General features: G+C 45.0%; 1 protein-coding gene across 25 annotated transcripts in view; it reads right to left on the bottom strand.

The window, feature by feature from the left end:
- The window catches only part of MACF1 (microtubule actin crosslinking factor 1), a 293076-nt gene that overhangs the window by 75673 nt on the left and 201971 nt on the right, over window positions 1-15432 (bottom strand). For all 25 annotated transcript variants that reach the window (XR_014551046.1, XR_014551047.1, XR_014551048.1 and 22 more), the window contains 3 exons: window positions 13396-13595; window positions 10610-11105; window positions 8470-9941 (listed from right to left, as the gene is read on the bottom strand). Coding sequence is in view for 21 of the 25 variants with exons in the window: in XM_083625102.1 (XP_083481228.1) it covers window positions 8470-9941; window positions 10610-11105; window positions 13396-13595 (2168 nt within the window). In the remaining 4 variants the exon portion in view is untranslated. The remainder of the gene's footprint in view (window positions 1-8469; window positions 9942-10609; window positions 11106-13395; window positions 13596-15432) is intronic.

Genomic DNA, 15432 nt, shown 5'->3' with positions numbered 1-15432 from the left:
TTCCTGCATCCACAACCAATAAAACCCCCTTGGAAGCAGGAGAAAAGGGGGGGGGAATTTGACTGTTAATCATGCAGGAGGAGAGTAAAGGAATTTAAGTTTCCATCGTCCCAAACCTGGGGACGGGGTGTCGGGACAGAAATTGCTTGAGACGTCCATTGATTGAAAGTGGAGTACTTTGACAGATAGCCAAAAAAAAAAAAAAAAGGAGAGAGAGAGAGAGAAACAAATTAGCTTCAACGCTACTTTCTGCATTTCTGTATTTTAAAGAAACAAAGTATCTGAAAATCGAAAGGATTTGAAATCGAAAGTAATCTTCTTTGTTGGATACATTTTAAAAATGGATACAAATAGAAATTGTGTCCCCTAGAGGGAGCCTGTCAGTTTGTTGTGAGATTCTACGGCTGCGAGATTTGGATCGTGGGACCAGCCATTTGACCTTGAACAGAAATGTGTTGGAAGGAAGGTTTGGTGTCTGCCCTTGGTATGACTAATGCTTTGCTGGAGCAGCTGTATGAGAAAATGAACTTGATGCATGAAAAATTGGACTTGATGAGTGCTGTGGCCAGTGAATATGATTTAACAGGGAACAAGGATAAAGAAGTTATACAGCGACCAATTCAGGAATCTGGTTTGACAAGGGAAGTCCAAGGGCAGATGAAGAAGGAAGAGGTAGTGATTACTCCTCAAACAACACAAATGGAGAGACCCAAAGTCCTGCAGGAACAAAAGCCACTGCGTTGGAAGATTGAACTTGGAGAGTGCTGGGAAGTGTTTGAAGTTAAGGAAGCTCTTAACTCTAGTGGGACTATGAAACAGGTGAACAACTATCTTTTGGATAAATATTTTTTGGATTACAAAGATGACGATGGAGAGTGGGACTGGGGGGAAGGGGCCAGTCTGACCAAGGAAATTGGAAATTATTACCGGATGGAACCCTCCGGAGACCCACTCCCCAAGAAACCAACAATAGATAAAGAAGTGAGTAAGTACAAACAAGAACAAGAAAATCTGCAGAAGGGGCCTAGAAGAGACTTAAGGGCCTCGGACATAAGAACACCAGATTGATGGACTGGATGTAATGGACAGAAAGGACTGACATGACCTGAAACCAGGAAGAAGGGACGTTGGATAAAAATTAGAGATATCAAGGGAAATTCTTTTGTTAATTTTGGAATTAGTGTAACATTAATGAAATATTAGGGAATATGCTGGAAAGGAACTAAATTGGCTTTAGCAGAAATGATTTAAGGAGATATGTATCAATATGATGTAAACTTTGAAATTTTAAGATTTTTAATGATAAGATAAGGTTAAAGAGATTAAGGTAAATTGAATAACAGATTATATTAAAAGATGGAAAGGTTATGTTGAATTAATAAATAAGATAGATTGTGAAGACTAATCTTTTAAACTAAAATTGAGAAACATGGGAAGAATTTGCTGGAATAACAAATTAAACTAGAATACAAAAAGGGAGGTGTGAGGAGGTTCAAGAAATAAGCAAATGAAAAGTTGTAATTTGAGATTTGTATTTTTCTTCTTTCTTTTTTGGTTTTTTTCTTTTTGTTTTATTTTTTGCTGTATTTTTCTGTTTTTCTTGTTTCTTTTTTCGTGTTTATGTATTGATGAAATTTTGAATAAATATCATTTAAAAAATAAATAAATAAAAATATATTTTAAATCGGCCTTCCCCACCCTAGTGCCTTCCAGATGTTTGGGACTACAGTTCCCATCAGTGCCAGCCAGCAATAGAGAATTCTGATAGGAACTATAATTCAAAACATCTGGAGGGCACCAGGTGGGTGAAAGCTGCTCTTAGCAAATAAGCAAGCCTCTCTCTTAGTAATGATTGGAGTCTCTTTGGCATCCTGTATGGTGCCTGGCACATGCCTGAGGCTTATTAAGCACCAGACAACCATATTTCTGGGTGTGTAGCAGCAAGCGTGGAATTACATTGGCATACGTGTAAGTGCGGAGGGGGGCAACTGAAGATGAACATCAGCCTTGCATGAAGTCCTTTCTGGGTCCGGCTGGATGCTTTAATGTATTTCCTGGTAACCAGTCATAGTCCCATCCCCCTACGCTGCGCATGGTAATTTGCACTCTTAATCAAATAATTGGAGTGATTAGGCAATGGATGGTTTGACTGCAGATTAAAAACAGAGCTCCAATAGACTGGAACCAGCCATCTGGTCTCTCTGTGTGTCTCTTTGCTACCTCTCAATGACTCTTCAGAAGCTTCTGCTGGGGAACACCAAGGCAGCTCTGCCTGCAGGCACCCATCCCAGTGTTAACCTACCCTCCTCCATAACTTTTTACCTACAGGGTTCAGGTTTTAAGGTCTGCACAAGCCACAAGCCCTGTCTCCTCCAGCAATCCCACTGACTGTGATCTTCATCACAGACCAAGCACACCTTTTTGACCGCACCAACCAAGTTCAGACAGCAGAAGCAGTGTTAGAAACTGAAATACTGTATGAAAGCTAGGAGCTAAATGGCACCTTAAACCTAGGTTATGGATGCAACAACGGAATGCCTAGGTGCGCTTTTTTTATAACAAGAATACAAAGCTGAAAATGAATGAACTGCAGCTAAAATATTATGTTCATTTTTCACATGGTTTAGTCCTTCCCCTGCCAACCCCCCTAATATTCTTAAGAGGGTCTCTTCTCCAGTCTTCAGAGAGTAGCTGGAAGTGTGGAGGCAGAAAAAGGTCCTCCTTTCCTTCCACTCTGCAGTTTTAATCTGAAATTTTAGGTGCAGTACTACGCCCAGAGCTCAGAAACTGCTGGCACTAATGAAATTCCCTGGGACAAAATGCGCCTAGAACAATGGGAGTTTCAAACACTGAGCAGAAGCACTCACCAGGGACACCCTCAGTAGCTGTCCCTCTCTCACAAAACTCACCAAGAGTCCAAGCCTGAGCACTTTCCATGAATCATATCAACACCATTTGGCCTGTGTTGGATTTGGTGGGCTGAGATTAAGCCAGCAGCAACCTACCTCTGCCCCTATCTCATTAGCTGGCATTAAGCAAAGCATAATTCTCCCCTTCCTCTCTGCTCCACATCTGCAACATGGGGCAGTAACAAAGGCATATATTTCTGTGACATAATTTTTTCCTTACCACTTTTAATACCGAATTCCAAATTGTTGCAATTGTTGGTGAAGGGCAGATAATTCTAATATACTAGTACTAATTATACCACTGGACTGGTTTAAAGATTACAGAGATAATGTGTTTTGAAAATACAAAAAGTGTTGTATAAATGCTATTACTAATTCAGTATTGGCAGTTTTACTGCAATTTTACTCTGGAGTTATTGGCTGCAAGTCTTTGCAGCAGATGTGACTTGTCTAAGCTGCCAAACAAAACCAAAACTGAATTTGATGCTCTCCAGATCTGGTGAGTCCCAGGGACATTCATGACTCTTTCCCCTAGCAAAGATCCCCCTTCATGCCATCACTTCACCTGAGGCATCACAAACATGAAAGCATACAAAAGGCTGTGCCAGCAGCAGCCTTCTTGCTCTGTGTCCTGGCTGTCCTTGTGGTGAGTGCAGGGATGCAGGCCATGTAGAAAGGACAAGTGCTGCCCTCTCAGGGCCCTAATCGAGTATATTGGCTCGGGCTATAAATACTTCCAGGTGAGGCCTGACCTATTGCACCTGAGCAAGAACCAAGCTCTGAACTTCTGAGTTTGTCTTCCTGCCACTGCTGCCCTTCTGCCTGCACACACATTCCAGTCCTTCCCCTTTGGACTATGGAGAGCAATTGGCTTTGCCTTTGGCTCTCCAGTGAATCTGCCCCAGTGTTTTCTCCAAGTCTGGCCCCAAACCTATGAGGACTTGCAATAGGTGCTACAGATGCTCAGCTGCCCACAGTCAAGTGCTAACAGCTGGGGATAGGAGAGGTCAATGAGCAATTGAGAGGATCAGTGTACTGGTCAGAGTGCTGGAGACTAGAGTTCAAATCCCTGCTGCGTCATAAAGGTCACAGGGTGACCTTGAGCAAGTGACCAGCTCTCAGCCTGTCCTAACTCACAGAAGAAGCTTGGAGGATAAAATAAGGAGGGGTCAGCTCACCCATAAGGCAAGATGAGGCAACCGCCTCAGGTGGTAGGATTCGCAGGGCAGCAAGCCCAGCCTCTAAGGAATGCATCCCTGCAGCTGCTGTCATGGTGGCATCAACAGCTGAAGTGTACACCTTAGAGACAAAATCTGCCCCCCCCAAGGCATCTTCTTGGTGAATGGGTGCTGTTGCTGGTCTCCTCTACTCTTGTTCACTCACCCCTTCTTCCCTGGTGGTGGTGGGTGCCATTTTGTGGTTCACCTCAGGTGCCAAATTGTATTGGGCCAGTCCTGGGGCCAGCCTTCAAAGGATATAAAGAATTCTCTCCAGGACAGGAATAACAGAGCGCTCAGTGACTGGGAACAGTACTTGGAAGGCTGCACGTTGCTCACACCACCCACTAAGCACCTGCCTCATATCTAAACGCTAAGAAATGAACGGCTATTTTGATAGTTTGGGGGGTGGGACTGCAAATTGTGTCAAGGATAGCCTTTTCCTTCCCTTCTTAACACTTCCCTCTGCCAATCTGCAGCCTCTCTTTTGCAGCCTCGACAGCAGCAGCGGGGGCAACAGACCAGAGCAAAAAAAGCAACAGTAAGAAAAATCAGATTGTGAGGGCCCTCTTGTCTTAAACAGGCTGATTCTGATGGGAGTTGCAGCACCAAACATCTGGAAGGCACCAGTTTTGCAAATGTTGCAATAGGGAACTCAAGGTAAAAAGCAAGCTTGGGGTTTTTATTTAAGGGTGGTGAAGGTAAACTCAGGAGAAGGTAAACCAATTTTGCACTCATAGGATGTTTGAGAAGGGGGATACTCTGCTCTCCAAGCTATGGAAATGAGCCTCAGGAGAAAGCTCTGCCCAGTCACAGACCCTCTTGGAGGTATAAATATAGCCGACAGAGACAAATCCTTTCCTCCCATTGTTCTAACTTCCTGTGAGCTCAGCACAACACAGATCCCCCTTATCAGCCAGCCGGCTGCCAATCCCGGTTTCTGCAACATGAGAACAGCAGAAGAAAGTCACAGAATTGCTGCAAGCTCTGGGAAGAGAAGCTTCTGAGTTGGCGCCTTTCCAGTCTCTGTCCCAAAGGAAAACACTTACAAGCCCAGGGTGTGATTTCATGCTGATGCGGGAAACCATTCAAAGTTCTTTCCCCTGCAGCAAGTTCAGGAGGCACCTGAACTCTCCTTTTTTGTGAGGAAGGAGAACTATTATAGTGACTCTGCCCTCATATCACCAACTCTAAGTGAATTGCTTTATGAGTTAAATTGTTTTATGTGTTGTTATTTTGACAAATCAATTTGAAACTTTTTATTGTATAAAGGTAAAAGGTAAAGGACCCCTGGACAGTTAAGTTCAGTCAAAGGCGACTGTGGGGTGAAGCACTCATCTTGCTTTCAGGCTGAGGGAGCCAGCATTTGTCCACAGACAGCTTTCTGTGGCCAGCGTCACTAAGCCGCTTCTGGAGAAATGGAACACTGTGACAGAAACCAGAGCGCATGGAAACGCAAGAGACCACCACCAACAACATCAGGAACAAGCAAGTTACACGGTCCTTCTGTATTCCTGGTAATTACCGGCACTTCTTCATCTTTGGTTATAAAGTATGACACTTACTGTAACAACTTCATGGTGAGTACTGGCAAGTACCAGCACAATTTTTTCTAGAAAAAAACACACTGCTAGTGCTGAAGAGAATTTCAGGCACTTTCTAGACCTTATGATTTCAGAGAATCTTTTGTGAAGTGGTCTGGTGAAACCTAATAAGGACTTCCAGAGATCAGGTAGGAGTGTGATGTGAAAGGGCAGGGGAGCCTTAGGAGACCTGCAGTGTTCTCAATAGTTTATAGTCTTCATCCTACAGCTCCCATCAGCCCAACAACCAGACAGGCTATCCATAGTTAGTCAACATAATCTCCCTCCTCTCTATCCTTTGAAAACTTGAAATCTTGGAAGCACAATAAATTTCACATAATGTTCAAATGTTCAACACATAATGTTTTAATCCTGTCTTTTAAAAATATGATCACTTTTTAGATTTTTCTTCATTTTGTTTCATGCCAGTTTTAATGTAGGTGTTTATTGGGGGCTGCTTTTGTAAAATAAATAAAAAATAATAAGTTTAATAAATAATAATAATTTATTCTGATTGAAGGGTTAGGATTTCCTTGGTGCAGACGATATACGTTACCATTTTCTAGAACTGGAAAAATTGGGGAGTCCACTCCCCAGGCTCTGCATGCCATCAGATACAGCCATGCAGTTCAGTATTGTGGACCCCAACCCTGTCAAACTTGCTCCTGACTGAGATTAGACAGGCCCCCTCCCTGCCGAATTTGAGGTGATTGACAAACACTTTCCTGTTTCAGCAAGCATTTTAAGGTAGGCATTCTAGGATGAATTATAATTGCTCTTATTCTTTGTATGGCTTAAAAAAATCATTTTATGTACATCACTTAGAAATTCTAAATATTAACCAGTATAATAAATAAATAGCTATTTTAATTGTCTCTCACTGCAATTGCAATTTTACTTGTTATAATGCACCTGCCTGATTTATGCATCACGGCTGGGCAGAAATTATTAAATAGATAAACATATCAAGGGTGAAATTACAGAGGGTCCTCAAAGCCTTCTACTCTCCACACAGAAAACCCAAGTCACAGTCCTTGCCCCTTCCCAACTTTTCCATATCAGCCAGGACAGCTAGAGAACAGTTCCTTCTCAATGTAAAGTTTGCTCAATCTCAGTTTCCAATCAAAGGCACGCAGGCTAGGAGGAGTCCAGAGCCTTATGTTTAACTGAGTCAGCACCAGATGCCCAACTGAGATCAATTCATGGTGTGATTCACTGAGATTGTTAAAACGTCCCCTGTCTTTCCTGGCAAGTAGAAAAGTTGTGTGTTCAAGTCAGTTGCCATAAACAGCAAGCCCAACAAGGCAATTGGCTCAGAGTTCTTGCACAACAATACATCCTCAAGAGTAGAGTTTCTCAGACTTCTGAAGCACAATTCACTTTTGAAGCCAGCAAGACTTTTGTTTAAAGTAGAAAAGACACACCCTCAGAGGATGTTCCTCCATGATCTGTGATTCATTGATCTGGCTCCAAGCTCTGCAGTGGGACAACAGCCAGTCTGTTTCCTCAGAGGAAACTGTGGCATCTCTGCATTGAGAATGGTTCAACAATTTGAATTGCGTCCAGTGCTGGGTTGTGGCAGAAACTCCTGCCCCCACTGGATGAAGGAGGTAAGGTCAGAGCACCAAGTCATACAAGGAAGCCTCTGGCAACCTCCCCATGGAGTGAGCAGAAGAATACAGAATTATTTGATGATTTAACTGATTCACTTCTCATTCTGTGGTGTAGGAGTTACTACTACAAAAGTAATAAAAGTGCAGTTCATTATGTCTTAAAGGTAAAGGTAAAGGGACCCCTGACCAATTAGGACCAGTTGCGGACGACTCTGGGGTTGCAGTGCTCATCTCGCTTTACTGGCTGAGGGAGCCGGCGTACAGCTTCCAGGTCATGTGGCTGGCATGACTAAGCCGCTTCTGGCAAACCAGAGCAGTGCACAGAAACGCCATTTACCTTCCTGCCAGAGCGGTACCTATTTATCTACTTGCACTTTGACGTGCTTTCGAACTGCTAGGTTGGCAGGAGCAGGGACCGAGCAACGGGAGCTCACCCCGTCGCGGGGATTTGAACTGCCAACCTTCTGATTGGCAAGCCCTAGGCTCTGTGGTTTAACCCACAGCACCACCCACATCCCTCATTATGTCTTACATGCTTCTAAATATCAAGAGCCTTTTCACAGAATACCTGTGGCAGCTGACAGCTGTTAAAATATTCAAACCAAATTCAAGTTAAATATTTAGAATAAGTAATCCAAATAAGTGGAGGGTCATTGACCACTGTGGGTTGTGAGGGACAGATGTTTTTTAAGCACAACATATTAAGTTTTTAGTGTGTTGCAATACATGTACACACTAAGATTTAATGAATGAAGAGCCTCCTAAATTGGACCACACAAGTTGCTCATGCGAATGAAAGAGTCACCCAGGGAGAATGACACGGATGGAAATTTACCCTGTGCTCTTTGTTTTCTGCCCAACCTGGCAGTGTTTATACAAACAAGTGATAAAGGTCTTTTAAAAATAAGATTATACTATTTCTAGAACTCTTTTATCTCCCTCGTTTGTATAAAAACTGCTAAGGTAAGCTGAAAGATCATATATGGCAAAAAGAAAGAAAGAAAGAAAAAGAATGAGCACAGGGGGAATTTTCACCCATGGAGCAGTGCAGGCCCTTCACTCTAAGGTCCCAGGGTGGGTTACAGCATTAAAAACAACTCATCAGTAGATTCAACATTAGCCACCTGCAGCATAGCCAGGTCCTTACCTTGAAATCTGCCAGCTGCTGGCTGATGACCTCCACTTCTGTCCCAACGACCCACTGCAAAGCTTCGCTGTCTTCTGCTGTGGCTGTCATGTAGTTCAGCTCCTTTAGTTTGTCATAGAAGTCCTTGACGCGAGCCAGCGTTGTGTCCACCTGCTCCAGGCGACTTTTGCCTCTTTCGTTCAGTTTGCCACATTGCTTATTTAAAGTCTCCAGCTCACGTTTCAACCCTATGAGGTCAGGGCTTCCTTCATCATCCAACATCTGCCTGCATTTCTCTTCAGAAGCTTGGATATCCAGCCTCAGCCTCTGAAGTTTGCCCAGGAATTCATGGACATCCTCTGCTTGAGACTGCAGGCTGTCCATGTCTCTCCCAACAGAGCCCATGCTGTCCAACTCGTCATCTAGGTCAGCCAGCTGAGAGAACATCTCCCGAACATGATTATTAAACTGGCCAATCCCTTCAAGCTTGCTCTCCATAAGTTGACAACATTCGTTAACTTTTTGCTTGACTGCTTTGAAGTCTTGCTGGGCAACCTCAGCTTGACTTAAGAGATGGGAGGAGTCAGACCCATCTGGAGCATCTTCCACCAGGCCCCGAGTGAAATTCCTCAGGTAATCCACCTGGGGTTCCAATGCCTGGATAACCTCCTGTTGGGCTCTCAGCTTCTCCAAGTTCTTAGTGCTGCAGGCCTGTGGGCCAAGAGCCTCATAGATTTCCAGCTGATGCTTTGTCCCATCTAGTTTCTTCTCAATGTTCCTAAAGCTTTCTTGGAACTCCTTTAGCCTTTGCGACATTTCTTCCAGGGAACCGGTCTTTGCTTGGAGTTCTTCTGTAATAGCGTCCATCTTCTGGTTGATCCCAGCTTTCTCATCCCTAACATCATCCTCATCCATTTCTGATGCATTGATGAGGATATCAGCGGCGCTGTTCAGCATCTCCAGAAGGGAGCGGCGCTTCTCCACATCGCTCAGCATAGCCTTTGACCTCAGGAGTGTGGCTTCCAGTTGTACTGGATCCAGAGTGACTTCCAGCTCTAGCATCTTTGACCTGCAGTCCTCCACCCACGGGAAAAGGTCTTCCACATGACGCTGGTATTTCTGAGCCTTCTGTAAGCAGTCCTTGAGTTTAGCATGTCGGTCTGTGATCTGTTTGCTAAGCTCCTCCCAGTTTGCTTTCAGGTTGACCAGCTGGCTTTGCAAACTGGCTCTCTCCTCGCCGGGATGAATGGAGTGAAGCAAAGACTCGCCCTCTACCACAATCAATTCATAGGAGCCCCTGTGCTGGTTGAGGCTCTTTTGGAATTCTTCCTGCTCCTGGATCTGAGACTGCAGCCTCTCCAGCTTAGCTGAGATGGGCCCGCTCTGTGCCTGCTGCCTCAGCTTGTCATCCAGCCAAGTGTGGAGCTCATCAAACATCTGCTGGAATTGCTGGGAGCTGGCAAGCACTGTCTGCAATCGATTCATTCGGTCACCTGAAAATTGGAGGAGGCAGGAATACATTGTTAAGATATGCATTTCATAAAGCTAGGAACCTCTCCTAATGTGCCTGATGCACAAATCTACATTCCAGTCTTCACAAATAAGCACCTTTCAGTGAAAAAGCAAATTGGTATACCATTAAAGGTAAGGCAATCTTATAAACCTAGGAAGTCACAAATCATAGAACATAGGGTCTATTCAGGGGGATTTAATTGATTCTGTAGGATCCCCAGAACATCTGTTTCCTTAAAAAACTGTTTCTAGACCTTACATTTACATAGAGGCAGTGGTCAAAATGGGATGGGGTGGCATTCCAATTCTTTTCAAACAGACAAAATGGAGCCCAGCTAACTATCCCACTTCTTCTACACATGCATTAGGGAAAAATACACCTGAGAGGTGGCATTGGCTGGGGCTTCCTATTGGGCCTGTGTTGGTGACACACTGATTTTGCTTCATAATGTGTGGAGTGGCCCTGAGGTTAAGCCTTTCACCACATCTGGTGAGCCAAGGATCTATTGGGTCCTTATTGCCCACACAACTTTCCTGGCTGTTGGGAGTCCTCCTTCTTTGACTAAATGCTGTTTGTGTTTCTAAATTCTGCAAATGGTGTTATATAGCACCTGATGACCCCATGTTTTCAAATGATTCATTTCCATACCTGCCAAATCCTCCAGCCCTTTGAGAGGGAGGGCCACAGTCTCCAAGCGCTTCTTCAGCTCATCCTTCAGGTACTGCTCCCCAATGAGGACTGAGAGCTCATCACATAGGGCCTGAGCCTCCGTGATCTCCTCTTCCAGCTGTGCCAGGTTGGACCGGATTTCACTCGTTTCTTCCAGCTGTTGCTTCACAGCCTCCGGCTGGGTGCTGATGGTGGACTGGGTGCTCAGGCACTGCCCAGCAGCCTTCACCTTCTCAGACAGCCCCTGGAGCAGCTCTTGGTACTGGGTGCTCTTGACAATGGCCTGGTCGATTTGGCTGGAGCGTGAGTTGAGCCTCTCTGTGAGTTCAGTCCACTTCTGGTTGACAGCCTGGAGCTCCTCCTGCATGTTGCTAATGGATGGAGACCCTTCGCTGGGGCTGGTGAATATCCCTTGGGCAGCCTCATTCAGCTGATCATACTGGGGCTTGCGGGACTCAAACTCCTTCAGCATGAACTAAAATGGGGGAGGGGGGTAGAGAAGCAGTGCATATGTTTTTTAATGAGAGACCAAGATGGTTAAAAAAAGATTAAAGAGGCCAAGGAGAATGCAACCATAGCACTGTCAGTCTTGGTTGAATAATAAAACACATTTTTAAAAGGACCAAGGGAATGGCTGCTTTCTTAAACCTGATGAAAATAATGACTTGGTGTTACTACTGGGCCATTTTCAAGGTGTTACTATTATATACTGGCATTAACAGCCAGGGACCAGTTTACTTATAGGATCACCCTATATGTGCCCACTCAGTTGCTTCGAACTGTGGAACTGATACTGTTACAAGTGCCACATAATGCTCATTCTGCAATAAATCAATTTTTAGAGTGGCAGCACTTACACTTTGAAATTCCCTGCCCATTGACATCAGGCTGTACAATTTCTGGTGCCTCCTTACTTGCTTTTAACTGCTTTTATTGATAACTTTAATGTTTCTTTTAATTTTTGTAAAACCACTTAGAAGGTGCTTTGTTTTTTACAATCAAGCAGCACATATGTGATGTGATGTGATGTGATATAAGCAATGCCTTTCCTGGGAATATCAGTGGTTTCCAAACTTCCCATTTTCACATTAATTAATCTGAGAACACGTTCTACCCCTCAATACACTGCAAAGGATTCTAAGGTGGAGGTGGACTTCAGGCTTGTTGGATCTAATCTGTTTTTTCACCAAAACCCCAAGATCTACCAATGAGAGCTGGGTGCAAAAGACATGCAGGGTGCCTCCAGACCATCACTATTTGGGGCATTTAAAGTGGATTAAAGGGTTCAGTCACCCAACTGCAACAAATCCATTTTTTACACAAACTCCAATTTATAAAACAAGTCCCACTTTGCAGCACAGAAAATGATGGGGGAAACTGTGGGATGAATGATTGACTAAGACGAAGATGTGTAAATCCCCTGGAAGCAAGTCAGGGTGAATGCAGAAGAAATGCTAAATGGCATATATACAAACAAATCAGAAGGAGTGTGCAATGAAGACCAGACATAGTTGAACCACCATGTAAACAAATTAATATGAGTGCTGAATAAATGGAATGTCTGGAGGAGCCCATAGTTAGAATTAAATACCAGGGTGCCTCTGAGCTCATTTTTTTCCGAGCCCAGTCCTTTTGCACAAAAAAATCCACTCCCTGTTAGCCATCTCCATTTCAGCAGCCTGAATTAGGTGAGAAAAGTCATTTTGCTGTTGCTAATGTTGAACAACTGAGAGATCAACCAGTTGCTGACCCCTGTTCCAGGACACGCTCTTGGTTCTTGCAAGTGTTCCAGATGGCCTCACATGACCCGAGAGGATCCTGGAGCACACCTAACATTTCCCTGTGTGTGCACACTAGAAGGGAAGTGGTAAACGAAAGCTTGCCTGCCATGCCTGATTTGATTCTGAATGAGAAACCCCTGATTAGCTTCCAAGGAAGTCCAAGGCTCCTTGGAAAGCTGAGGTCTGAGCAATGAGGCAGCCAAAGATGAACTGTCCCTCTTCATTGAGGAAGATATATCCAGCGAGCTGCAAATGTATGTGATGTCAGCTGATGAATCAATTAAACAAGTTAGTCTGCTGCAAGAGTTTAGGTTGGCTGACACACAACTAAAAGCATATTGAGTTGCTATAAACCATCTGTAGAGTTTCTGGAAAGAAGCTGTGGGAAGTCAGCTTGAAACAGGATTTCAGCTTTAAAAAAATGTCAGGGATGATGATGATATTCAAAAGACATTCCACTCCCCTGCCTTATTTGTCCTGCTGCTGCTACAGTTCATATAAACAAGTTGCAGACTGAGAGTCAAACTGTATAAGCATGGAGATCTCCCGACAATCCTAGCCTCTCGAGCGTTTGACTGCCTACAGGCCTCTTCTGAGCAGCATGATTCATAATCCAAGGGAGAGGAAGGCAAATGCAAGAGATGGGCCTGCTGTTCAATGAAACTAAGCATTTCTACACAAGCACCCCTTCTGATCTGGAGCTGGAAAGCAGGTAGGCAAGGACAGGCACCCTGTGTTGCTCAAACTGATGAACCAGGGGACAGGTGGAAATATATCAGCCCCTTATACCAATTGATCATTGCTGGGCTAGAAGCTGCGATTGCTCAGGCCATCTGCAGTGGTGACAGTGCAGTGCAAAAGGTCAACAGTTCCCTCTCACTGGCAGATGACCAGCATGGTGCACTCTTGTAGTCACTTCCACCTGCATTGACCGCCATACTCTTTTCAACCTGGTTGCATAAAATGCCTTTGCTGGCTTCTCACCTGAACTTGCTGCTTCTGTGCATTCAGCATGTTGGGATCGATGGAGAGTGGGCCCAGCACGCTCATCATGAGCTCCTTCTCCATCAGCCAGGGACGCAGCTGGCCCTCAGCCACCTGGAAGCTGGCCAGCTCGCTGGCTGATTTCTCCAACTTCTGCTGGCGCTCTGCTGTCACCTGGTTGGCATGTGCCCACCTGGAATCTAAATGCCAGAAAAACCATGACTGGGTACATTCCCTCCACAAAGGCTTCCATAGGACTCATTGGCTACAGGTGAATGCAGACCTCTAAGGGAATTTTTAGGACTTGACCAGGTATTTACAGCAGAAGTGGGAAAACTCAGGCCCGTGGGCCAAATGAGGCCAGGTCTTCCCTCTCCAGGTGACATGGGACCTAGGTGGTTGGGACATGGTCGTCACAGCATGTAGGCATGTGTGTTTGAATATGGGTGTGGTGTGAGTGTGGGGTGGCCTTGCCCTGTATGGCTAGAATGTGGCCCCCTGGAAGGTTAAGTCTGTCCCTCCTGATTTAACTGAAGAAACTGCAGACAGAACCCAAAATTTAACTCAGGTGCACACTGTGTCCTACCCCCACACTAAGGGCTCCTCCTATCCGCAAAATGAAGCGGTGCACCTGATCTTTGCTGAATGGCAGAGCCTCCTCCATGAACTTTTGGAAAGATTCCATACAATGCTTTTCATTGGCCCAGTTCATATGCAAACAGGGAGTGTCTCCTCTCAACAAACAGAGGTGGAACTGCTCTTAAAACTGCTCTTTAAAAAAAAAGTTTTCAGGGGAAAATTTTGGCAAATGAAGCAGTTTCAATATTCTTTTGCAAATATGAATTACAGTTTAAGCAAACATTTAAAATGCCAGGTTTCATCTTTCTGGGGGTGGTGGTGGGAAATCACACAGCATTCCCCCAAAACAACAACAGTAAGACTGCATGCAGTAGCTTGGGCAAGCTGACAGGCACAATCAGCTCTGACACTCATTCAAAAACCAGATCATGCTTTGTGCTAACTAACGATTTCTGGCTGCTTCAGAAATAAAATGTCATTATAAACTGGCCAGGACATGAGCCTGTTCTACCCAGATTTGGAGTGGGCTGTGCAAGGGAAAGTCTGGAAAAGGAAACACAACCAAATATGAGGGTAAGGGAACTCTTGACTATAAGGCATGCCCACAACTGCAGGCTTCAGAGTCTGCAACTGCTACACACTACTCAGGAGGGCCTTGTGCAACTCCACCTCTCTGGCCAGTGTGGATCCTCTGTTGCATGCAGAACAGGGAGTGGGGTGGAGAGAGACCATGCACTCAGCCTGGGAGGGGCTAGAGCTCCCAAAAGGAAAGAGCTGCACATTCCTGTGGAATAATCCACTGGGCCAACCCTGTGGGAAATGCATGCACACCCACACACATGCACTGAGGATGGCCCCTTTTCTCACACCAAGGATAACTGCCTAAGACACACCTCCTCTCTCAGCCTCTCCACCCCCCTGATTGCTGAACACTCTTCTCTGCCTGCTGCACATGCTTTCTCCACTTAACTCTGTGATAGCCTGCTTTGTTCAGAAGCAGGATGTGCTGGCCTGCTTGCCACCGAAGAGGTTTATCTGATGATAACCCAAGAATGTCAGTAATACAATTTCTAAATGACTCCCCCTCCCCAGCCAGCACAAGCCATTTTGCTTCTACAAACAAGGACAAGATGGCACCCCTCATTTCATACACAGATGCTGACTGGACTGGTAGCTGAATCTTATTTTGATACTGGTGATAGGACAGCAGGCGTAGCAGGCTTCTTTAGGGGGCACAGAGGAGGCCGCCATCTCGCTGCCATTCCCTGCCCTTCAGCATCTGCCATCTGAGGCAGCCAGCTCTCATTCACTTCCACAGCACTAGAGTTAAGAGAACTTCCTGGACCTTTGGTTTCCTTGTCATGCTTTCCACAATTTTCCCTTAGCCTACAGTCCTTTCCCAATTGCCACGGCACCACCCACCACGCAGTCTATATTTCAGCTGAGCTCTACTTTGCC

This window comes from Podarcis filfolensis, assembly GCF_964270895.1.
Source record: "Podarcis filfolensis genome assembly, chromosome: 8".
In the NCBI taxonomy this organism is placed as follows: Eukaryota; Metazoa; Chordata; class Lepidosauria; order Squamata; family Lacertidae; genus Podarcis; species Podarcis filfolensis.
The sequence above is the reverse complement of the archived record's forward strand: the minus strand, read 5'-3'. Positions and strand labels throughout refer to the sequence as shown.